General features: G+C 39.6%; 1 protein-coding gene across 1 annotated transcript in view; it reads left to right on the forward strand.

The window, feature by feature from the left end:
- The first annotated feature begins 10638 nt into the window (after positions 1-10638).
- phactr1 (phosphatase and actin regulator 1) overlaps positions 10639-26364 on the forward strand; it is a 21238-nt gene continuing 5512 nt past the window's right edge. Inside the window, 11 exon segments of the mRNA XM_053323043.1 lie at positions 10639-10792; positions 14236-14316; positions 15052-15174; positions 15268-15471; positions 16133-16260; positions 16262-16363; positions 16365-16390; positions 19774-19967; positions 22620-22776; positions 24225-24280; positions 24371-24432. Of these exon segments, the coding sequence (XP_053179018.1) occupies positions 10654-10792; positions 14236-14316; positions 15052-15174; positions 15268-15471; positions 16133-16260; positions 16262-16363; positions 16365-16390; positions 19774-19967; positions 22620-22776; positions 24225-24280; positions 24371-24432 (1272 nt within the window). The 5' untranslated portion in view covers positions 10639-10653.

The following is a 26364-nucleotide window of genomic DNA, read 5'->3' on the forward strand; positions in this document are numbered from 1 at the left end:
TTTGTGGAAAAACCTGATTGGACACAGAGTATTTTATTTGATCTTTTATCATCTTGAAGCTGCTATACGTACAAGTCTTTTCTTGCCACTCACTGCACAATCTGCAAACTCTTCCTACAGAACAAAAATAGTTATTTTATAGGCTCCCTGTACCTGTAACTGAGCTTTTAACCCCACATGAGTGCAACAACAGATAAAGAGTAAAGTCAATTACCAGGATTTAATTTTTAATCACTGTACTCTACTTGTCTCTCAATAATCTTCTCTCAATATCTGTCTTATTTGTACCACTGCTTTATTATTTTATTATTGGTTGATTTTGGATCAGGTATGAAGATGGTAAAATAGTCTTAAATCTCTTATTTTCATCCTGGTTTTATTCACAATGAGTAATAAACAAATCAATCATGTAGTCATTTAAATATAAACACCAAATATCCTACAAATCCTAAGTGTGTGGATGTAAAAAGAGAGAAAAGCTCCATGTTGCCTGCAGTGAGTCACGTGGTCTTCAGGTTGTGAATCATCTGTAACGTCAGTCATTAAAATTTCCAAATCTCCCGGCGCGTCCCCTGATTGGCTGCCGGCACGCAATGCCGACCTGTTATTGGTTGAATCTCTGTGGGCGCGCAGGTGTGTCAAGGTGCTGGTGAATAGATGAACTGTGACCGGAAATGACAAGATGTTTCCTTCAAAATAATATCGATAGACCGCTGCTTTAATGATCCTTCACAGGAAATTGCATTACAGCAGCTACAACCACACAAAAACTTATTATAAAAAAAACCCAAAAGTTGTACTAACAAAAAGAAATATATATAATAAAATACTTTGTGTAAAAGTGCACTGCAGCATCTAAAAAAATATATCTAGAAGCAACACATAATGAAGTGTCTATTTCTATATCTAGTTAGTGCAGTCTAATAATTATGTAGGCTATTTTAACCTAAACCATCATATATGTTTTCATGCATATACATTTTGCAAATCTGAATTATAGTTTTTCATTTCATGGCACAATTTTTGTCAAATATAGCTCTTGTTTTTTTAAAGTAAAGATTATAACTCTTAAATACAGGATTTTTCTTGGCTGTAAATCAAATAGCTAATCCGAAATGGAGCTAAATGTTAAATGTCAAATCTAAATGTTACTTTAGATTTAGATCAAAGTTTTGTTTTTTGTTTTTTACATATACACATTTTTAACAACATATATATCGTATTTTACACTAATTTCTGTCTCAAACGAAAGGAAAATGAGATAGATATTCCAAAAATACACCAGTTATAAAACTCAAACTGAAAAATAGTTAATTTAGAGTCATTTTAGTTTTAATAATTTGTGATTCTGACTGGCCACAGCTCGTTGTGAGTGCTTTTATTTTGAAAGTTGTGGCCGGAAGTTCTGGTTCTTATTTTGGTGGAGTCTCATTGGATGAACACACAGAGGCTGCAACCCATTTAAAATCCTCCTCCACGGAGCAGAGGGCGAGAGAGGGTCCAGCCCTGCAGTCCAGCTCAAACATGGCGGGTCGTGAAGGCAACGTGATGAGTTTAAGGTCCGGCTGCAGAAATGCCAACTCCTCTTCCTCCTCCTCCTGCTCCTCTTCCTCTCCTGCAGCCGCGTCCGAGGAGCAGAAGCCGAGGAAGAGGAGGAGAGCTTTCTGCCTGGCCAGGATGAAGAGCTCCGCCAAACCTCTCCAGCATCAACCCGCCGTGAACAACAACAACACTGCGTTCATGATGAAGGAGATCAAACACATCTGCAGTAACTGTCGAGGAGCAGGAGCAGAGCTGCTGGATGGTGAGAGGATCCATTAACGGTTCACTGTGTTATCTCCTGGAGCAGGGAGTGAGGAAGAGGAAGAGGAGGAGGAGGGGTTTTTACTCTTCAGTGACCGCTCCCTGCACGCCTTCTTACTGGGGCAGTCTGAGCTGCAGCACCGGTGTTACATCTGATCTGGTGACCCAAAACAATCTGTGACCTGCAGAGATGGAAAGATGACTTAAGTATTAATACCACAATTTAAAAATACTGCATTTAAAATCATGTTTTAAGTAGAAATATCCAAGTATTACCAGCTAAATGTACTAAAGTAAAAATACTGATTTAGATTCTGTAAAAAGCAGTGTTGGAAGAAATACTCAGATAATTTTCTTATGTAAAAGTATTAATACCACAATGTAAGAATACTGCATTTAAAATCCTGTTTAAGTAGAAATATCCAAGTATTAACAGTAAAAAGTAAAAATACTCTACTTAGTTTCTGTGTCCTGCATTGTTGGAAAAACTACTCCGATCATTTGTAAAGGTATCACTACCCCAATGTAAGAATACTGCATTTAAAATCCTGTTTAAGTAGAAATATCCAAGTATTAACAGCAAAATGTACTTAAAATACTAGTAGTAATACTTACTAAAAAAGTAAAAGTACTCCATTTAGATTATGTGACCTGCTTGTGGGAAAAACTACTCAGATCATTTGTAAAGGTATCACTACCCCTATGTAAAAACACTGCATTACAAGTAAAATACTGCATTTAAAATCATGCTATAAGTAGAAGTATCCAAGTATTAACTGCTGAATTTACTTAAGTATTAGAAGAAGTACTCTGGCCATTTACTTATGTAAAAGTATCAATACCACAATGTAAAAATACTTAATTACAAGTAAAAATCCTGCATTTAAAATCCTGCTTATGCTAATTTTACTCAAAGTACTAGCCTGACTTTCTGCAGTGTTGATATTTTTTCCGTAGTAAAAAGTAGTAGAAGTATTTTTACATTGAGGTATTGATACTTTTGCTTTAGGATCTGAGTACTTCTTCCAACATTGCTGACCACATAATTAAGATACTGAAAGTTTCTGCAGGTCACATGATTTACTTAAAGCATGAAAGTAAAAGTATCCATTTAAATGCTTTGATCTGCAGTGTTGGAGCAAGTACTCAGATCATTTAGCTACTTAAGTAAAAGTGTCAATACCACAATGTAAAATATCTTAATTATAAGTAAAAATCCTGCATTTGAAATCCTACTTAAGTCAATGTTTTACCAGCTAAATGTACTTAAGATACTAGCCCAGTTTCTGCTAAATGCATACTTTTTTCTTTAGTACTTTAAGTAGGATTTTGCAGGATTTTTACTAATAATTAAGTATTTTTACATTGTGATAGTGGTAGTTTTACACCTTTTTACTTCTGAGTATGTCACAGATTCTAAACTAATACTAAACTAGCATTTAAAATCCTACTTAACCCTCCTGTTGTCCTCGAGTCAAGGAAGGAAGTTAGGAAGGGAGGAAGAAGGAAGGGATAAAGAAGGGGGGGGGCAGATGGAAGGAGGGAGGAAGGAAGGAAGGAGGGAAGGAAGGAAAGAAGGACAGAAGGAAGGGAGGGAAGGAAAAAGGGACAGAAGGAAGGAAAGGAGGAAGGAAGGAGGGAGGGAGGAAGTCAAAACAGACGGGGTCAATTTGACCCGGGAGGACGACACGAAGGTTAAGTAATAGTACAGAATTAGCATTAGCATTAGCATTAGCAGCTAAAATGACTTAAAGGTCACAGAATCTGACGGGTTACCAGATAAAGTGTAACACCGGCTGCAGCACTCAGATCAGTCAGAAATCTCTCTTTATGTTGCTTTTTATTATAATATTTACTTTAAAGTGACTATTTAGTAACTTTGTGGTATTATATAAAGCTTGTAGCATCACTGCAGCGTTCGCTCACTGTCAGACTCGCTGCTATCTCCTTCATTCAGCCGAGATGTGTTGGATTTATTTAGGAATATGATTTAAGATAATATATTATACATCCTAAATCATTTTGTGGGTTAGTTCCCTGCCTGCATTTTTGGCCCTTTGATCCTCTTCTGATAAATATATGTTAGACTTTTCTTTTTCTTTTTTTTTTTTTGCAGCAGTATATCATCATCCTGCCCTTGATGAAATAAGTTTTATTTATATAATTTATAGGCAGATAACTGAATGTTCTTTTGATTAATCCACCAAGGAATTTAGCCGTGGAAGTGAAAAGTGGGTTTCCAGTATGAGTATCTGACTAAAGATGGATCCGCTCATGTAAGAGGAAAATCATTAAAGCTTTAAGGCTGAGTTATATTTCTGAGCCAGATATGTGACTGTTAAGGAGATTATTTTCTTATGTGATTAATCTCCATTAATTTTCTAATTAATCGCTACGTCAAGATGATCAAACTCCTTTTATTTCATCCAACCAGCAAATCGAAGACATTTCTTAATTGACCGAGAACCTGCTGCAGCTATTTCATTTATCTTTTATTTGATTAGTTGTTTGATAAATGTCCGCTTATAGCTTTTTAAAAACCCGAGATGAAGTAATCAGATTGCTTGCTTTGTTCAATCAGCTGTCCAAAATCCAAACTTATTGAATTTATTATCACAAAAAACCAAGAATAGCAGGAAATCGTCACAGCTGGAACCAGGAAGTATTTAGCATGTTCTACTTTTATCACTGCAGCTTTAAATATATACATCATCTCCATCAGTGAGTCTCTTTAATACTCTAAAAAATGAGTTAACTAGAGTCCAAAGTGACGTCTACAAGTAGTTTTTAAAATATATGTTCAACCAAGAGTCCAAAATGCAGAGATTCAGTTTACAGCATAAAACAGGGTTGTCAAACATGCGGCCCATGGGCCAGAACCAGCCTGCCGAGGGGTCCAATTCGGCCCACTTTCCTTCCTGTCTTTTTGTCCGTCCTTCCTTCCTTCCTTCCTTTCTTCCATTTGTCCTTCCTCCCTTCCTTCCATCTTTTCTTCCATCTTTCCTTCCTCCCTTCCTTCCATCTTTCCTTCCTGTATTCTTTTCCTTCCTTCCACCTTTCCTTTCTTCATTCCTTCCTCCCTTTCATCTTTCCTTCCTGTCCTTTTTTCCAACCTTTCCATTCTTTTCTTTCTTCCCTCCTCACTTTTATTCTTTCCTTCCTTCCACCTGTCTTTCCTTTCTTCTCCTTCTCTTTCCTCCCCACCTTCCTTCCATTTGTCCTTCCTTCCTTCCTTCCTTCCTTCCTTCCTTCCTTCCTTCCTTCCTTCCTTCTTTTTAATGGTCCGGCCCACATGAGATCAAATTGGGCTGTTTGTGGCCCTTGAATGAAAATGAGTTTGACACCTCTGACCTAAAACAACAAAAATGAGCAAATCTTTCCCCCCCTTTTTTGTTTTTTTGGTATTTTATTTACTTGATAAATGACTTCAGTAATGAAAAACTACTCTTAAAATAATCAATTATTGATCCATCCATCCTTTTAGCAATATGCTTATAACTTTGTCACATGTCTTCGCCTCGTCTAATAAATTAAAGTAATTGAACTTATTTGCTTAATTGACAAGTTTTGATTTACTGTCGCCGTGGCAACACAAAACATATTTCTCATTTCCTGTATTGATTCATTACAAAAAAAAGGGCCTTTAAAAAAAAATCATTCAAATCATCCAAGAATGTAGGTTTAGTCATCTAACAGAGGTCGCGGTTTCAGGCTCGGTGTGTGTGTGTGTGTGTGTGTGTGTGTGTGTGTGTGTGTGTGTGTGTGTGTGTGTGTGTGTGTGTGTGTGTGTGTGTGTGTGTGTGTGTGTGTGTGTGTGTGTGTGTGTGTGTGTGTGTGTGTGTGTGTGTGTGTGTGTGTGTGTGTGTCAGTATGTTGTTTTGAGGCAGCAGTAAGATAACAGGCCCCCAGAGTCTGACTGAAGGAATGTCGCCCCGCAGTGTGAGTCTGAGCTCTCTGACTCACAGCGAGCGAGGGGACGGGACTCCTGCTACACTATCTTCTGTTTACTGACCCACAAACCTCCAGAATGTGGAACGTGTTAAAAGCGTATTTCACCAAAAAAGGAAAAAAAAATACAGTTTCTCTGCAGCTCCTAAGTCAGCTGGAAATCACACTTTGCAGCATTATTTATTTATTATGATGCATTTTATTCCCAATTTTGTAAACTGTGGGTCACATGAGGAAAAGTCTGGCTGAAAGTAATGTGTATAGTTTGTTTTTACAGCTCTCACATGTCAAAAAATAGGTCAAATTTGATCCTGGGCAGTAATGTAAGGGTTAAAAGGACTTTGATGATTAATAAATGATCAAAATAACTTCTGGTTGCAGCTTCTCAAATGTGAAGATTTAAAGCTTTTCTGTGTCAAACATGATCGTAAAGTGAATTTTTATTGATTTTTGAACTGTTGATCAGACAAAATAAGCGATCACCAGAAGCATATTTTCACTATTTTCTGATATTTTACAGACAAAACGATTCATCCATCATGAAAGGAGTTGTTTTTTTGTTGCCTTGGATACGGTAGACTTTTCCATTTTAAGAGAAACTACTCCTTTTTATTTGTCTAGGGAAGGTTTCCGTGAGCTCTCTGACATTCACACCAAGGTGCTACAGAAGAACAAGCACTAGCTGATGTGACACTGGAGCAGCTGGGGAGGTGGGAGGAGGTGGGAGGTGGGGGGGGGGTCTCGGGGAGTTAGATGTTGATGTTGTTGATGTTGTTGTTGTTGTGGTTGAAGCTGCTGAGCCGCTACAGATCTGAACTGACATCCCTCGTGTCACAAGGCCACCTCAAGGCCGACGTCTCCTCCTGTCTGCAGCTGCTTTCTGCTTCAGACTGATCTGTTTTTTTCACCTCTTACCACCAAAGACCCCTTCAGATTTTAGCGCCCCACCCCCCCCAATTTATGTTTTTTGGCATGTGCTGGTTGATTAGTCCTCTGACCTCTTCTAAGGAAGTCGTGCTTTTAGTCCGGTTTGTCTGTAAAATTTGGTGGAATCACCTTTAAGTCATGAGCCAAATAAGAAATGAGGAGAGCAGAAAGCTTTGGGTTGAACAACTTAAAATGCTTTTATTTTGATAGTGAAAAACGGGAAGCAAAAAAAAAGGTTAACGTACCAAGATGTCGGCTGGAGATCTGCTGTTTGTCGTCCTCTGTTAATGTTTATGAGAAGCAGCAAATACACATATAAATGCTGACTTTACATGTTATATGCTTTCCTCATTGAAAGAACAGATATATACAGCATCCAGGTGTAGTATAAAGTATAAAAGTAACAAAACACAAGGTGCACAGTAGAGGTTCAGTTCATGGTTTGAGTGTATTAAAAGTGACAGTTTGAATAATAGTAAATAACATAATGAATGTAGTAAAATGGTCTAATAGAATATAATAGATATGTTCAAGTACACTGTAGAAAGGGCAGAGTATTGAGTGTGAATAGAAATGATGGTGAATGATAGCGAGTAGTTATTATCTGTGTCATTCATCTGCACACTTTACACCAGGGGTGTCAAACATGCGGCCCGTGGGCCAGAACCGGCCCGCCAAGGGGTGCAATCCGGCTCACTTTCCTTCCTGTGTTCTTTTCCTTCCTTCCATCTGTCCTTCCTACTTCCTTTTATCCTTTCTTTGTTCCTTCCTTCCTTTCTTCCTTCCATCTGTCCTTCCTCCCATCTGTCCTTCCTTCCTTTCTTCCTTCTGTCCTTCCTCCCGTCTGTCCTTCCTCCCTTTCTTCCTTCTGTCCTTCCTTCCATCTGTCCTTCTTCCCTTTCTTCCTTCTGTCCTTCCTTCCATCTGTCCTTCCTACTTCCTTTTATCCTTTCTTTGTTCCTTCTTTCCTTTCTTCCTTCCATCTGTCCTTCCTCCCATCTGTCCTTCCTTCCTTTCTTCCTTCTGTCCTTCCTCCCGTCTGTCCTTCCTTCCTTCCTTCCATCTGTCCTTCTTCCCTTTCTTCCTTCCATCTGTCCTTCCTACTTCCTTTTATCCTTTCTTTGTTCCTTCCTTGCTTTCTTCCTTCCATCTGTCCTTCCTACCTTTCTTCCCTCCTTCCTTTTGCCTCTCTTTCCTTCCTTCCCTTCTTATTTCCTTCCTTTCTTCCTTCTTTCCTTCCATCTTTTTAATGATCCGGCCCACATGAGATCAAATTGGTCTGTATGTGGCCCTTGAATGAAAATGAGTTTGACACCCCTGCTTTACACTGTGCTTGGTAAATACTGCAGGATCTATTTTACTGTACATGTGAATCAGTATAAAGTCAGTATTAGGTGAGTGAAGCAGTGACGTTTCTTTCACCACATGATCACCCTTTAACTTCCAGGCAGCTCAGATCTGCTGCGCTCGTACTAGTATTTCATCTTTTTAACATTTCCATTCATTAATCTGAGAGCCGGCAGTTAAAAAGAGCAGAAAGCTGAGTCTTCACAACATATTCATGTGTGTGTATGTGTGTATGCGTGTGTGTGTGTGTGTGTGTGTGTGTGTGTGTGTGTGTGTGTGTGTGTGTGTGTGTGTGTGTGTGTGTGTGTGTGTGTGTGTTTACATCTATTGCAAACTGAAATGTCTTTTTTTTTTTTTTTTTCCTCTTTTTTTAAAAATCCGTTGCTGCCGGCTCCGGCTCCGTGCCCTCGTTCCACAGACTAGTCAGTAATGGGAACTGTGTGGTTTAGGAATGGAAAAAGTGGAGCATGCTCGTATAGAAACGAGTCCTCCAGCATGATTACTTTCAAACAACTTCCCCGTAGGGCCGAGACAGAGAGAGAGAGAAAAATCACAGTTCAGAGTCGAGACAGTGAATAAAGAAGAGCTGGAGGAGACTGCTGCTGCTTTAGACAAGGTGCTGGTGTTAAGCAGAAGAAACAGCACATATTTATTCATATTCATTACTCTTCTTCTTCTTTCAGCCCCCCTGTTGTTTCTTTTTCTCTTTACTCTCTTTAAGTGCGATTGTGAACGATCCAAATACACTTTTACTCAACTTGATTATGCACACTAACCCCCTCCTGAGACTGAGAGAGCTTGTTCCTCTGACATTTGAATCAAGAGATAAGTGATCGTCTACTTCTCTAAGTGTTTATTTAAGAAGCCCATTATTACTATAAATATGCATCATGATAATATAAAGACATTACCACACAAAGCAACTAGGGTTGCAAAGGGGTGGAAAATTTAAATTAAGCTGGGGAATTTTGGAAATATTCCAAATTGGAAACTTTTCATGGGAATTATGGGAATTAAATGGGAATGTATGGCAATTGAGGGTAATTTAGTGGAAAGGTATCATATCTAAGCAAAAATAATTGCTTAGTTACAAGCAAAATGTATTTTATTCCCGTTAATTCCCATGGAAAGTTTCCAAGTTTGAAAATTCCCGGAATTTTTGCAACCCTAGCAACACATATTGAATATTGCCCATTATTACTATAAATATGCATCATCATGATAATATAAAGACATTACCACACAAAGCAACTAGGGTTGTAAAGGGGTGGAAAATTTCCAGTAAATGTCCATGGGAAGTTAAGCTGGGGAATTTTGGAAATATTCCAAATTGGAAACTTTTCATGGGAATTATGGGAATTTATGGCAATTGAGGGTAATTTAGTGGAAAGGTATCATATCTAAGCAAAAATAATTGTTTAGTTATAAGCAAAATAATACAATTAAAACCGATACAATTAAAACTTTGCTAGGATTAGGCTAAAATATTATTTTACACAACTATATTTAAGTTCCCTAATAAGAACATACCTTCAGTTTAGTAAATTTCCAGTTTATTCCCGTTAATTCCCATGGACAGTTTCCAAGTTTTAAAATTCCCGAAATTTTGCAACCCTAAGAGCAACACATATTGACACATTATTCAACCCTATAAATCTGGAGCTCGTCTTGTTTTACACCAACATGGGGATTATTTTACTCTAATAACCTCTGGGTCAGTGACTAATAAGGGTCGGCAAGATGAGACATTAAAAAATATCTTAAACAGTTTTAAAAGCAGCATCAGGTTTGTTAAAATGTACATTTAGTATTTTTGTTGGTTTTATATCAGTTGAAATTACATCTGCACCATTCTTAACCAAAAGTAAGACTGAATGCTCCTGAAAATGTCAAATGGTGTAACCACAAAAGAATGATACATATTAAATATTTCATCCACCTACAGTGTATTTAAGTGGACTTATACTAATAATGACTTACATTAGCTTTATTTAATATAAAAGTTATAATGTAAGATCATGCCAAACTAGTTGATATGGTGTTTTATTGACTATTTACTGTTTTTAAGCAACGTTCAATTATTTGGTACAAAGTTTTTATGGTTACACCACTTAGACATTTTTACCATAATCCTCTAATATATTCTCTCTGAATGGATTAAAAGCAGAAATTTGATGCTGGGTCCACAAAAAAAGAATGTGTGCAAGTTATTCATACGTTTATTTTCACATTTTAACCCTTTAAATTTAAACTAAACCACATGGACACTAAAGAAACATCATTGACCCTTACATATATATATTTAGACTTCACATGTAGAGAAATGAAATCAATTTAAGCCAGAATTGATTTTTCTGAGCACCTCCCTCGTTAAAGGATGTGACGGGTGAAACGTATCGATCCACCAGACTGATTTCACGCGACAGATGAGGAGTCATGTAGGGGTCGGACGTCTTCACCGACTCTAATGATCAACTATTTTTAAATCCTGCTCAGAAAAACAACCGTCAGCGGAGTCAAAAACATATTTTCTTCAGTCTTGTTTATCTGCTCTGTTAATGAACTTGTTTGTTTCATTTTGTGGTTTTTGTTTTATTTCCAGCTGAGGAAGTGGAGAGGCTCGCGGCCATGCGCTCTGATTCGCTGGTACCGGGCACGCACACACCTCCCATTCGACGGCGGAGCAAATTCGCCACCTTGGGACGTCTCTTTAAACCCTGGAAGTGGAGGAAGAAGAAGAGTGAAAAGTTCAAGCAGACCTCTGCGGGTGAGAGCCAAAGCACTGTAAACACAACATTTCTATTAGCACCCAGTCTCACCTCTCCTCCTCCTTCTCTCCTTCTCCTTCTCTCCATCTCTCCTCCTCGTCCTCGTCCTCGTCCTCGTCCTCGTCCTCGTCCTCCTCCTCCTCCTCGTCCTCGTCCTCCTCCTCTTCCTCCTCCTCCTCCTCCTCCTCCTTCTCTCCATCTGTCCTCCTCCTTCTCTCCATCTCTCCTCCTCCTTCTCTCCATCTCTCCTCGTCCTCCTCTTCCTCCTCCTCCTCCTCCTTCTCTCCATCTCTCCTCCTCCATCTCTCCATCTCTCCATCTTTCCTCCTCCTTCTCCTTCTCTCCATCTCTCCTCCTCCTTCTCTCCATCTCTCCCCCTCCTCCTCCTTCTCTCCATCTCTCCTCCTCCCCCTCCTCCTCCCTCTCCTCCTCTTCCTCCTCCATCTCTTTCCCTCCTCCTCCTCCTCCTCCTCCTCTCGTTGTAATCAGCTCTGCTCACGTCTCCAGCGGCAGATAAATGTCTCCCTGTTGCACCTAGCAACGCTCACATTGATGAATGTGCGCTCAGAGGTGCTGTGCTGCAGAGCGGGAGGTGAAATAGGGGCTGCAGCAAATATCTACTATATATGTGTTTTTATGGTTATGAAAGAGGGAAATAAAGCAGTGAGAGGCTGCAGGTCAGCTGCTACTGCTTTAACCCGTCCATCAACCCTGCTGTGAGCTCGCTTCTTACTGGACGGTCTGGGTTTCAACGTGAGAATCTGCTAAGAAGAAGAAGAAGAAGAAGAAGAAGAAGAAGAAGAAGAAGAAGAAGAAGAAGAAGAAGAAGAAGAAGAAGAAGAAGAAGAAGAAGAAGAAATATTATTAAAGCTACAAGCAGCGATGAAAATCAGACAATTAAAAACAATAAAACCATACAGAATAAATGAAAACATAATCAATAAAAGAAATGTAGAGAAAAAGATCAGTACACATCCCCTAACATGAGGAGAAGAAATAGAAAATAGAAAAACAGCTGATGTGTAATTACCATGTTAAAATACTTTAAAATGATGTAAATTCCTTCTCCCTCATTAGAAACCCAGATTCTATACAAATACATTACTGTGTGTGTGCACTCGTGTTGGATATTGGAAAACCAGGAATGGTTTCCAAATTAGCTGTGATGTCACAAATCCTGCTCCTAGGGCTATTTCAATGAGGACAGAGAAACTTTCCACATTCAGCAGATTCAAGTGAAAACAGAAACTGATGAATCTCAAAAAGCTAAAGAAAAAATCTCTTTATAGGATCCAGAATAGTGTAAAATTGAAACATTTATTTTATTCTATACAAAACAATCTGGCTAAAAGGTTTTAATTCCAGTATTCGTCCTAATTGCAAACACAACAGCTGATAATTAAGGTTCTGTGCAGCAGCAAACGAGCTTTAAATAGTGACAGTCAGTCTGTTGTTTCTGTTCCTCTCAATGAACTCTTCGTTTTTCCTCCAGAGAGACGTCAGCCTCGGTATCTGATGAAATGAGACTGTTACTGCATATGTTTGATTCAGAGCTTCGACGCGCGCTCGATTAGGAAAAAGCTGCGAGATACAGACGAGCGTTTTTGATTTTTGGACGGAGAGAGATGGAAGCTGTTTTTGTTTCTCAGCTGGCCGGATCGTTCAACATCCTGTTCTCACCGAGAGACACAAACACGCAGCGGAGGGGTGAAGAGAGGCTTCCTACAGACAAGCTGTTCTCCCAGCTGTCACAGCGGCTTTTTTTTTTCTTCTTCTTCTTCAACTATAATCCACCTCTTTTCTGTGCATTGAAACATACACACCACATACATTTTACAGCAAACACACACACACACACACACACACACACACACAGGCATGTTCCTGTTGTGTGCACCATGTGTTTCTGCTGAAGTCCTGCCATCATTCAGTCAGGGTTCATTAAATGATGTCCTCACCATTTTTTCAGTGGTAAGACATAAAAGTGTATAGTATAGTGGGGTTTATTGTTATCTTTACATAACAATAATGACGATAACAACAATAACTTTATTTGTATAACACCTTTCATACAAGAAATGCAGCTCAAACTTTGGCTAAATCAGAGGTATAACATACGACTGTAAATAGATGGTTTATTATAGTAAAACTATATTACATACATTTTATATGTGTATATAAATATAAATATAAATATATATTATTTTTTTTATTTTTTTTTACTAGTGATGTCCCATAATATCGACCCTCTGATTATCCGATATATTTACTTAAAAATGTAATATCGGGGAAATATCGGTATCGGGTTTTTATAACCGATGTTTGTTCTGTAGGCTTCAGCATTTCCGAGCCTGCTTGAACGCAGCACGGCGCGCGCTTGATGACGTAAACAACAACAACACGCTAGACTCGCGGATCGCTAACCGTTGCTAACCGTGGCTAACAAGTTCATAGCGTCCACCGCCATGTACACGAACATACAAACTAGAAACCAGGTTTACCTCCTCGTTTTATTTCTTCTGTTGTGTTTTCGGCGAGTCGTCTCTGTGTCCGGTGGGTCCTATCTGGGTGCTACTCTGCTGGAGACACAACAGCTGAGAGGAGAGAGGACGCTCCTGTAAAGGCCCCGCCTCCAGAAACGGGGCTTATGTCTGTGGTTTGGAACTATTTCCAAGTGTGTATATTCGCACTTTTTTCCATAACTCAAGTTGAAGTCGTTCTCTTATTTTGCACAGACAGTGTTTACATTTGGAAAGCCATGTTGCATTTATGTATGCATCCAGTGGAGCATCACAATACAATTAAGCATAATGTGTAAATTCCACAATAGGAGATATGTTATGTTGTAACAGTTTTGGTGTAAAAAGCCTGCATATATCGGAATCAGGTGATATCGATGTCGGAAATTAAGAGTTGGACAATATTGGAATATCGGCAGAAAAGCCAATATCGAGCATCCCTATTTTTTATAGTATCAGCAATAGATTCACTTTACTCTATGACTTACTGTATATTCAAAATATTCAATTTGCACATTGTGACTCTAACATCGTCTACTTCATCATCAAAAACACCAGCTGAAGTGAAAAAGAGTTCATCTGATAATATTAAAAAACAGGCAAATGTGTAAAAATGTAGATTCTAATGTCATTCATCTCGTATCATCTTATATCAGGATGTTGTAAACATGTTTTTGGGTTTAGTCTAAAGTAAAGCCACGTTGTTTCTCAGCGAGCTGCCAGCGAAGCCTGCGCATAGTTCTGAGCTTCAGTCACAAGATTATTACTGTGCAGCAACAATGATGGAGGCAGCAAGTCCAAACAAACATCTGCTGCAGACACATTCCTCCACACTAATGACAGTGTGACGATAAACTGGACCCATAGTTTTACTTCTCACTACTGTTGTTGTTGTTGTTGACATCATGTCTCCTCTTCCTCAGTGTTGGAGAGGAAAATGTCCACTCGCCAGAGCAGAGAAGAGCTCATCAAGAAAGGAGTGCTGAAGGAAGTTTATGAGAAAGGTGAGAGATGAGAAAATAGAAGTGTGTCACCGAAAAGATAAAAACATGCTGTGGTTTAAAAAAAAAAAGAATGATACCAAAGCAAATCATTTATGTTTTTGTTTTCCACATGTGAAGACTTGAACATGAGTCTGATTATTAAACAGCTTTTATATATATTTGCCACATCATGGTAAATAATGATGCTGGAATTTATTTTTCTTATTAATATCATTTCTGATCATTTCTGCTTTTCCAACACTAACCTTCATAAGCTTCACACGTCAATCTAGCTCTGGTTGCTTGAAATTTGTATTTCTGACTTTTTTTAAAAACATTTTATTAACACATTAGTCATAAGTACGTTGAAAAACATTGAAATCTTACTTAAGAATTTAAAAAAAAAAATTATTAAGATTATTTATTTTAAATATAGTCTATAAAATGTTTCCAAATTGTCTCCAAAACTCAATAATATACAGTTTCCAATGATAGAAAACAGTGAAAAACAGCACGTTTAAAGAAGCTTCAATCAGTGAATGTTTGACATATTTGATTGATCATTTGAAAGTAATTGGTCAGCAAAATATTTGGTTGATTTCCTGTCAGCAAATTGATTAAACTACTAATTAATCTTTACTTGCAGCCTTAAATCAATGTAATAAGTCACATTTTTATAGTATAACAAATAACCTCTTCTGCATTCACATGTGTTTTCTTTACCTCCTCTTCATCACCTCCTTGTTTTTTGTGCAGACGGTTCGTCCCCGGCTGTTCGGGAGGAGGTGCAGCTAGAGAACGGGCGCTCTCCTATGCTCGGCTCCAGCATGTCCGAGTCTGAAGGTACTGAGCTGATGGAAGGAGCGGCTGCAGCTGTAGGTAGGCAGCACAGTCTCTGCAGGGTTGTGGTATCCTCTCTCTCTCATTCGTTACGTCGTGGCCTCTGACTGCTTCTTTGTTCTCCTCCCTCAGGCTCGCTGGAGTTTCAGATGTCGGGCGAGGCGTCGTGTCAGCAAGACCTCGCCCATAAATCCAGCCTGGCTCCGCCCACGAAGAAGCCCTCTGTGTATCCCGGTGACGGAGCTGAATCGACGCTTTCCAGACCTCCAACGCTACACAAACAACCTCCTGCGCTACCACCCAAACCCTTCAACAGGCTACCTAACCACATTACAGGTGAGCTCAACTTCATGCGTCTTGCTAATTTTTGGACATGACTCTGCATGAGCACATCTAAACCAGGCGGGGAGTTCCAGTCCTCTGAAATGAGGCCAACGCGGAAGTAACTTTGAGCTGCATTCTATCAAAAGGCCACCAGGGGGCGACCGTTTTTAGTGTCAAAAGGACTTCCGTCTCTATACAAGTCAATGGAGAATCCACCAACTTCTCACTTGATTTCTAACCTCAGTAAACGTTTTCAAAATGTGTTTATGGTCTCAATCGCTAGTTTAAAGCCTTCTTCAATGCAGTATGATGTTCATTTGGGACATTTTGGCCTCCCCGATTTTATATGTGATGATAAAGCAGGGTATGCATTAGGGCGTGGCTACGTCCTGATTGACAGGTTGATTGCCCAATGTCCTCGAGATCCAGCCCTCACAACCATAGCAACCTCCCCGCTCCGCCCATGACCCCGCCTCATGCCCATATAAGTAGAATCAGTGCTTTTATTTTTCCCAGCATGCACCTTAAATTTTCAAGATGGCGCTGCCTAGATTCGAAACTATTGGCTTCCGAGCAGCAGTCCACAAACCAATGGGTGACGTCATGGATGTTACGTCCATTTCTTTTATACAATCTATGGTCTAATCCCCCCCCTCCCTCCCTCTCATCGCAGACGGCGGCCCGGTGAAGTTGCCGTGCATGTCGATGAAGTTGTCTCCTCCTCTACCTCCAAAGAAGCTCATGATCTCCATACCCACAGGGAGCATGGAGCCCTCCTCGCTCGCCTTCCAGAAGTGCCCCCGCCCCTCCCGGCCACGCTCCAATGGGCGGGCACCCCCTGCAGTACGGGGCCGTTCCTCTCCACACGCCCAGCCGGATCATAGAGGAGCTCAACAAGACCCTGGGCCCTCACCATGCAGAGGTTCGAAAGGTGAGGATCAATCCAGAGAGAGATGAATTGTATATGGTAAAATAGGAGAGAGAGAGGGAGAGAGGGGAGGAGGAGGGAGAGAGAGAGAGAGAGAGAGAGAGAGAGAGAGAGAGAGAGAGAGAGAGAGAGAGAGGAGAGAGAGAGAGAGAGAGAGAGAGAGAGAGAGAGGAGAGAGAGAGAGAGAGAGAGAGAGAGAGAGAGAGAGAGAGAGAGAGGAGAGAGGCAAAGGTTCCTTTCTGGAATCGAACCAGGGACGTTGTCATTATGTGACATGCGAGGTAACCATTAGGCTACCAAGGCGCTCCAATAAATATCAAATATCAATTTTTCTAGAGGTACTTATATTTTTCAGGTTTTTAACCTTTGTGTCGTCCTCCCGGGTCAAATTGACCCCGTCTGTTTTGACTGTTCCTTCTTTCCTCCCTTCCTCTTTTCCTTTCTTCCTCCCTCCTTCCTTCTTTCCTCCCTCCTAACTTCCTTCATTCCTTCATACTTCCTTTGTCCCTTCCTTCTTTCCTTCCTCCCTCCTTCCTTCTTTCCTCCCTCCATCCTATCTTCCTTCCTTCCATTTTTTTCTCCGCCCTTCCTTCATTCCTTTCCTCTGTCCTTCTTTCCTTCCTTCCTCCCTTCCTCTTTTCCTTCCTTCCTCCCTTCCTCTTTTCATTTTTCCCTCCCTCCCTCCTTCCTCTTTCCTTTCCTCCTTTCCTACCTTCCATCCTCCCTTCTTTCCTTTCCTCCTTTCCTACCTTCCTTTCCTTTCCTTCCTCCTTTCCTACTTCCTTCTTTCCTCACTTCCTTCCTTCCTTGGCTGGAGGACAACAGAAGGATTAATACTCTTATTAACATGGGCGAGGATACATATGCTTGCTTTATGCAAATATATGTTTATTCTATTTTTGGAACAATCCAGAACAATGAAATTGTGCACACTCCAAAAACCTGCTGTCAGATATCATATCAGTTAGGAAACTAGTTACACTCACACACACACACACACACACACACACACACACACTGGCACTAGACACTCAACGTAGTCCGTAATGTAAATAACTTTGGTCTTGTGGATAGAACATCTGGCGTTAATAAGACTCTTTTCTTTCTCCATTTCTGCTTGTTATCCAAAAACATTACTGCTGCATCGCTTCCTTATTTCCAAACTACCGGCCAGGTCAAAGCATTAAAAAAAAAATAACACAGTTAAATTAATTTGCATTAACGCATTATTAACACATTAACTTTGACAGCCCTAATTTAAATGCTTTGGCAACACTGTTCTCATAACTTTAATGCCAATAAAACTCAATGACATGAATTGAAATTGAAGGTGGAAGCTGTGATGCTCTGCTGGGTTTAAGCACACACACACACACACACACACACACACACACACACACACGCATTTTACAGTCTGGTTAGATGGAAAATCAGATCTTAATGTTTTAGCCAAATTACCGTAATACTTAGTTGAGACTACATGTTGAGACTAATGTGTAGTGTCTGAACTGAAATTTATTGGTTCTGTCTCAAGCGTATTGAGTCACAGTGGAGGACAACCAATGTTTTCCTTCTCTCAGGTCAAGAATGAAATGAATAAAATGAGTATTATTATCATTAATTGTTTAGTGAAATAGGGTGTTGAGTTGTTTGGCTATTGGATTTATGGACTAATTGTTACAGAACCCAATTCAGCTTCAAATATCTTCTTACACTTAAACATGATGATGATAGATGGATTGATAGATGGATAGATGGATAGAATGGATGGATAGGTGGATAGATAGATAGATTCCTTTATTGTCATTGTATAAAATACAACGAAATTCAAAACCGAAGGCAGAGAACGGAGCTTGATTAACCTTTGTGTTGTCCCCCCGGGTCAAATTGACCCTGTCTGTTTTGACTCTTCCCTTCCTTCTGTCTTTCCTCTGTCCTCCCTTTCTTCCTTCCATCTGTCCTTCCTCCCTCCCTCCTTCTTTCCTTCCTTCCTCCCTTCCTTCTTTCCTCCCTGCTTCTTTCCTTCCTTCTTTCCTCCGTCCTCCCTTCCTTCCTTACGTCTGTCCTTCCTCCCTGCCTCCTTCTTTCCTTCCTTCCTCCCTGCTTCTTTCCTTCCTTCCTCTTTTCCTTTCTCCCTCCTTCCTTCCTTCCTTCCTTTCCTACCTACCTTCCTTCTTTCCTTTCCTCCCTTCCTACCTCCCTCCTACCTACCTTCCTTCCTTCATAGATAGGTGGATAGGTAAGTAGGTAGGTAGATAGATAGATAGATAGATAGGTGATTCCTTCTGCCTGTTAGTAGCTGCTCTTACAGATGAAGTTAAAACAGTGAAACTTTATTCTGACTTTGACAACAAATCACACAGAAAGCTCTGATGTTGTTTTCATCACCCCTCTTATTAATGGGAACATCATGGTTAACCCCCCTCCTCCTCCTCCTCTTCCTCCTCCACCACCTCACACCTCCACATCCATCAGTATGATTGGTTGCCTGTCTGAGGATTCATTTTCTCCAGGCCTGACTCTCCTTCAGGCGTCTGCTGTTGTTTGTGGAAGAGGTCTCTGAGGTGCTTTGTGGGGTCATTTCACTCTTCCTCTTCATCTTCTTTGTCTTCCTTCAGTCACTTTTTTGGTTAGAGACACTTTGACTCGATCACTCTCTCCCATAGTCGCTGCCTTCCTGTTATTGAGTCAATGATGTTTTTTGTGTCCATGTGGTTTAGTTTAAATTTAAAGGGTTAAAATGTGAAAATAAACATATGAATAACTTGCACACATTCTTTCTTTGTGGACCCAGCAACAAATTTCTGCTTTTAATCCATTCAGAGAGAATATATTAGAGGATTATGGTAAAAATGTCTAAGTGGTGTAACCATAAAAACTTTGTACCAAATAATTCAACTTGCTTAAAAACAGTAAATAGTCAATAAAACACCATATCAACTAGTTTGGCATGATCTTACATTATAACTTTTATAATAAATAAAGCTAATGGAATACTATTGTTCTAAATATTACATTTAATCTGGGGAACCATGGAGATCAGGAAACATTTACAGTCATTATTAGTATAAGTCCACTTAAATACACTGTAGGTGGATAACACGTTTAATATTTATCATTCTTTTGTGGTTACACCATTTGACATTTTCAGGAGCATTCAGTCTTTTGATAAAAAATGGTGCAAATGTCATTTCAAATGATATAAAACCAACAAAAATACAAATTATACATTTAAACAAACCTGATGCTGCTTTTAAAACTATTTTTTTGCTCATTTTGCTGACCCTTATTTGTCACTGACCCAGTTAAACAACTTGAATCCCCTCGACGCCACAGCGAGCACACGGCCCCTCTGACCTTTTGTGACCTTTCCCTCCGAACCGCAGCTCAATGATGCATGGCGTTCCCACGTTGATGATCGAGTGCGACGACAAAGAGAACCTCCCCAACGAGGCGGACTACGAGGACCTGCCCGGCATGTACAAGGACGAGGACGAGGAAGAGGAGGAGGAGGAAGAGGATGACGAAGAGGAGGAAGACGAGGACGAGGAGGAAGATGACGACGACACACTGTTTACAAGTAGGTGTTAAACTAAAACTAGAGACTCCAATAAAGGCTTTCCAGTGTGAATCTAACAGTAATTATTCATTATAATAAACATATTTACACCACATACATATATTATTTTAATATATATGAACATATGTGTGTTTGTTTGGTTGCACAAGCACAGGAGTCACATATGGCTGAAAGCTTGTGGAGCTAAAGTAGTCAGAGGTGTGAATTATTCATCATAGAAGCATTTTATATGTGGTGTATTTAGTTTATCAAGTAACCCTCCTGTTGTCCTCGAGTCAAGGGAGGAAGGAAGGAAGGGAGAAAGAAGAAAGGAAAGGAGGAAGGAAGGAAGCGAGAAAGAAGGAAGGAAGGTAGGAGGGAAGGGAGGAAGAAGGAAGGGAGTAAAGAAGGAAGGAAGGGAGGAAGAAGGAAGGAAGGGAGAAAGAAAACAGGAAAGGAGGAAGGAAGGAAGAAGGGAGGGAGGGAGGAAAGAAGGAAGGAAGGAAAGAAGGGAGGAAGAAAGAAGGAAGGAAGGGAGGAAAGAAGGAACAGTCAAAACAGACGGGGTCAATTTGACCTGGGAGGACTATACGAAGGTTAAGTAACTTACACATAGTAGAAAAAGGAAAAAAGGGATTCAGCTAGTGAGATGAAAAAACTCCAGATATGTTTGTAAAAGGAATCTCAATAGAGAAGAAGAACACAAAGACACATTAAAGCTGCAGTAGTGGATTTTATTTGGCCACTAGAGTGCAGAATAACTCTAAAACAAGCTGAAAAACACACAGCACAGACATACAGTATTAACTCATAAAGTTGTCATGGTTACTATATTAGAAGATAACAGCTGCTTAATTCAATGAAATGCCTTTATCGTCATTACATAGTGTAGAATCAAATAAATCTGTCTCCAGTGGTTCATTCAGTAAACATAATATAATAATAATAATAATAATAATAATAATAATAATAATAATAATAATAATAATAATAATGACATCCTGCGGACACATAGCAACATTATCTTTCATTTTTTTATGTTTCTTTCCATCTGATGAATGTAAATCAAACACCAACTCTCATTTTAGCTCAGGTTTGGTCTCCACCACCTCCATTAGGAAGAAAAAGTTTAATTTTGTTCACAGGCTCTAACTTAAGCACTGATGAGAGCGATAACACTGAGCCGTACAGTAGAAATGCTGAAAACAATGAGCTATAAAGACGCTATAAATCTCTCCTGAGCTGCAGAGTTGATGATATTTATTTGCGTTACATCACTTTTGACATTGTTTCTCGTTTCTAAGTGAATCTTTTGAAGTTAGCCAACAAATAGTTTATTTATGACGGCCGTGAATCCACGAATAAGCTCAGTAACGTTGCTCCTGGTGATGTCACATAACTTTTATTATTATAAAAACTGTCATTGAAGAAAATGTCATAATATTACAAAGAGTAAAAATTGAGCTTCTTTCAGTTTTTAGTGTGCTGTCATCAGTTTTATAGACGTCTCTCTTATAACGGGGGTCTTTGGGGAAATTGCTTTTTAGGCCGTGGGGGGATTTTTTTTTTTCTCAGTAGGAAAAAATTGGCAGCAAGTCTGAGAAGCGACAACATATTCAGCTCTTAATACATCCATGTTTCACTTCCTCTTACTTCCTGTTTATTTTCCATCTGGTTGTTACATTAATGTTTTTACCTTCGTTCTTTCAGCTGCATTTCCTGTATGAAAGATAAAATAAGATTATTATTTTTATTAGTCCCACAAAAATGAAGAAATTTACAGCATTACAGCAGAAAAGTGGATAGATTTTTTTTGTAATTCACTTTTTTTTTATTGTTTTTCAATACAAACAACTTTATCACATAGGATAAGAAACGTACCATACAAGTGAAATAGCACAAAGCCAAAAAAAAGAAAAACATTTGAAACAGACCCTACCAAAATAAAAGTAAGAAAAATAAAAAAAAGTATTAAATAAAATAAAAATCACCAAAAACAAATAAATGAATGAAAAATTAAATAAAGAAAAGAAAAATAAGTCACAGGGTATAAGCAGTATCATCATCAAAAATCAGTATACAGCATCCTTACACCTCTCAATGTATATCACATTATCCTTATAAAACCTCACTATTCACATAACATCTCATTCACAAGTAGCATAAACCAAAAGTGGATAGACTTTAATAGAAAGAGCATTAAAGAACTATAAATAATAAGTAAGTACACAAGCAATAAAAGCAAAAGTAGTAAAAATATAGGAAAACAAAAGTAGTAATATTTGTGTTATCAGAATTATAATATAGTTAGTCTGATACTGATATTGCAAAGATTTTATAGTGAGAAAGTTATTTGTCCTATTGGGTATAACCAGAGTGAAACATATGATGACACATGAATACATATTAACACCTAGAACTTAACTATTATTACACATAAACACACAGAAAATGATTAGTGGAGCTTATTTATAATCAGCTAAGTCACAATATTAAATCAGATTGTATTATATTATATTATATTAACTTACATTTTGTCATTTATAAATCAGAGAATAGTGAGTTTAGGTTCATTCTTCACATTCAGATTATGAATTAAGACTCAAGCTTCACATCTGCGCTGGTTTCTGTAAATATACAGTTATTAATCTTCCTTATTTATGTTGGACGCAGGCACACTGGCCATGAAGGTTCTACGAAAAGACTCTCTGGCCATCAAACTGAGTAACCGTCCGTCCAAGAGGGAGCTGGAGGAGAAGAACATCCTGCCGCTGCAGTCAGACCAGGAGAGACTTGAGTCCCGACAGCAGACAGCCACCAAACTCACCAGGTGAGCCGAACACACACACACACACACACACACACACACACACACACACACACACACACACGGTGATATATCACACGTGTCGCCTAACTACACCCACACGCAGCCTCAGTCACCTACAAAGTGCTTTAACCCATGTGAGCTGTCGTAGATGTGACCCGGCTGCTAAAAGGAGCGGATGATGGATGATGAGGTGTGATGAGGGAGGGAGGGAAGGAGAGAGAGAGAGGGAGAGAGAGAGAGGGAGAGAGAGAGAGAGGGAGGGAGAGAGAGAGAGAGAGAGAGGGAGGGAGAGAGAGAGAGAGAGAGGGAGGGAGGGAGGGAGGGAGGGAGGGAGGGAGAGAGGGAGAGAGGGAGAGAGGGAGAGAGGGAGAGAGAGAGAGAGAGAGAGAGAGAGAGAGAGAGAGAGAGAATAATCTGATGTTCAATATTCCTCCTGTATTAATGCAACAAAAATAAAAACACGGATTCTACTTATATGGGCATGAGGCGGGGTCATGGGCGGAGCGGGGAGGTTGCTATGGTTGCGAGGGCTGGATCTCGAGGACATTGGTCAATCAACCTGTCAATCACGACGTAGCCACGCCCTAATGCATACCCTGCTTTATCGACAAATATAAAATCAGAGAGGCCAAAATGTCCCAAATGAACATCATACTGCATTGAAGAAGGCTTTAAACTAGCGATTGAGACCATAAACACATTTTGAAAACGTTTACTGAGGTTAGAAATCAAGTGAGAAGTTGGTGAATTCTCCATTGACTTGTATAGAGACAGTCGCCCCCTGGTGGCCTTTTTACAGAATGCAGCTCTAAGTTACTTTCGCGTTGGCCTCATTTCAGAGGACCAGAACTCCCCGCCTGGTGACAGCACATTAATTTCATCAACTAAGATGATCTACTTCTTGTTTCTTGAGAAGTTTCTGAACATCATGTTGTAATACATGAAGTAAATTGCATTGCACTATGATTCCATGTCTCCTCTTACTGTCAGTTAACTGATATTAAACACAGTTAGGGCTCGGCTGCAGGGACACTTTTTTTTCTTTTGATAAGTGTTCCTGGTATAAAAGCAATAAAACACTCGACTCAACTAGATGGAGCAGCAGGTGCAGGTGTAGAAAAATAATGGCCTCTGCCTCCACTTCATCCATTATTTTTGTATTATTGCTTAGTTATGATCATATTGATTTGTATCTCACCTCTCAGCCTGGTGCCATTTGTCCCTGCTGCTGTTGAAAAACACAGAAAACATGGAGTCACAGTCACTTTAATGATCCTCTCAATGAATACAAGCTGCAGCTGCTGGCAAATCCACAAAATACCACCTTTTAAAAAATACACAAGAGTAACATCTCTGCCTCGTTAAGTGCATTTCTGATTATCTGGAAGCACAAATCGTATAAAAATAGTTTTCCTGAAATAGATTTCTTTGATTTTTTTCTTTCTCAGGCGGTTGAGTCAACGGCCGACAGCAGAAGAACTGGAACAGAGAAACATCCTCAAACGTAAGTCACCGAGTTAAAAGAAGAGAGGAGAGGAAGGGACAAAGAAAACATGAAGTATTGATCATTTTTCTTTTCTTTTTTTTTTTAAAGCTCGAAACGATCTGGAGGAGCAAGAGGAGAAGAGAGAGATCAAGAGACATTTGTCCAAAAAGGTAAGACGGAAGGAAGAGGAAGGAGACGGGACAGAGAGTCTTTGATCAGCTGGACACTCTGTACATGTTCAGATGGTTGGCTCATAAACCCACCCGCACTCCCCCAGGGCTGGAAATATGAAGACGGTTGCCGTGGTGACGTGCACTGCCACCCTTCAAATTGAAGCCCTTTTGAAACGATGATAATATTATCTGTTACATCATCCTCTCGTAGTCTAGTGTGTGTGTGTGTGTGTGTGTGTGTGTGTGTGTGTGTGTGTGTGTGTGTGGCAGCCACAATATTAATGATATTTGATTATATTTATTGATTTATGACCCAATTTAAGTTTATGGCCAATACTGCTGAGCAACAACAGCTCACGTCATGTAGGTCGTTTTTTTTCCTTCCTATTATATGATTATATGTTTATTTTTAAACCTTAAAACATAAAAAGTGGGAAGAAATCAGGTTTATATCATAGACTGTATAAAAGAAATGGACGTAACATCCGTGACATCACCCATTGGTTTGTGGACTGCTGCTCAGAAGCCAATAGTTTCGAATCTAGGCAGTGCCATCTTGAAAATTTCAGGTGCATTCTGGGAAAAATAAAAACATGGATTCTGCTTATATGGGCATGAGGCGGGGTCATGGGCGGCGCGGGGAGGTTGCTATGGTTGCAAGGGCTGGATCTCGAGGACATTGGGCAATCAACCTGTCAATCATGACATAGCCACGCCCTAATGCATACCCTGCTTTATCGTCAAATATAAAATCAGGGAGGCCAAAATGTCCCAAATGAACATCATACTGCATTGAAGAAGGCTTTAAACTAGCGATTGAGACCATAAACACATTTTGAAAACGTTTACTGAGGTTAGAAATCAAGTGAGAAGTTGGTGAATTCTCCATTGACTTGTATAGAGACGGTCGCCCCCTGGTGGCCTTTTGATAGAATGCAGTTCTAAGTTACTTCCACGTTGGCCTCATTTCAGAGGACGGGAACTCCCCGCCTAGTCTCTATACCCTCACAACCATAGCAACCTCCCCACTCATGCCCATATAAGTAGAATCCGTGTTTTTATTTTTCCCAGCATGCACCTGAAATTTTCAAGATGGCGCTGCCCAGATTCGAAACTATTGGCTTCCGAGCAGCAGTCCACAAACCAATGGGTGATGTCACGGATGTTACGTCCATTTCTTTACAGTCTATAGTTTATATACAGTGATAAAGCAATGATTTGATTTCTCTACAATTAGCAGCTAGATTTTGATAATTAATGAATCATATAAAGATAGAAGAAGCAAAAAGGCCAAACAATTCTCTAGTTTTAGCTTCTTAAATGTGAGGATGTGCTATTATTCACTGTTTTCTATCACTGATTGAATATATTTGTGCTTCCAGTCTAAAGAGCTGCAATGCAGAAGAATGAATCAAAAACAGAATATATTATCTATGAAAACATGACATTTGATTTAAAGTTCAGCCATTTGTGTTTTTTAGCAGAATAGAGAATTAAAAATAATAATCTGAATACAGAATATTGCATTTTGATTATTTTGACCATTAAGTTGTTAGTTACAGCAGTAAGATGCTTCCTGTTATTGTCCATCAGAACATTTTTTTCATTATGGAACATTTAGTTTAGTTTTTTAATTATTTAGTTATTAACCTTCTTGTCGTCCTCATGGTTCAAATTGACCCCGTCTGTTTTGACTGTTCCTCCTTTCCTTCCTTTCCTTCCTCCCTCCTTCTCTTTCTTTCCTCCCTCCTTCCTTCCTTCCTTCTGTGTGTCTGTCCTTCCTTCCTTCTGTCCTTTCTTCTTCCCTCCTTCCTTCCTTTCCTCCCTTCCTCCCTTCCTTCCTTCCGTCTGTCTTTCCTTCCTTCCTTCTGTCCTTCCTCCATCCCTCCTTCTTTCCTTCCCTCCTTCCTTCCTTTCCTTCCTCCCTCC

The sequence above is a fragment of the Scomber japonicus genome, chromosome 7 (assembly GCF_027409825.1).
Source record: "Scomber japonicus isolate fScoJap1 chromosome 7, fScoJap1.pri, whole genome shotgun sequence".
NCBI lineage: Eukaryota > Metazoa > Chordata > Actinopteri > Scombriformes > Scombridae > Scomber > Scomber japonicus.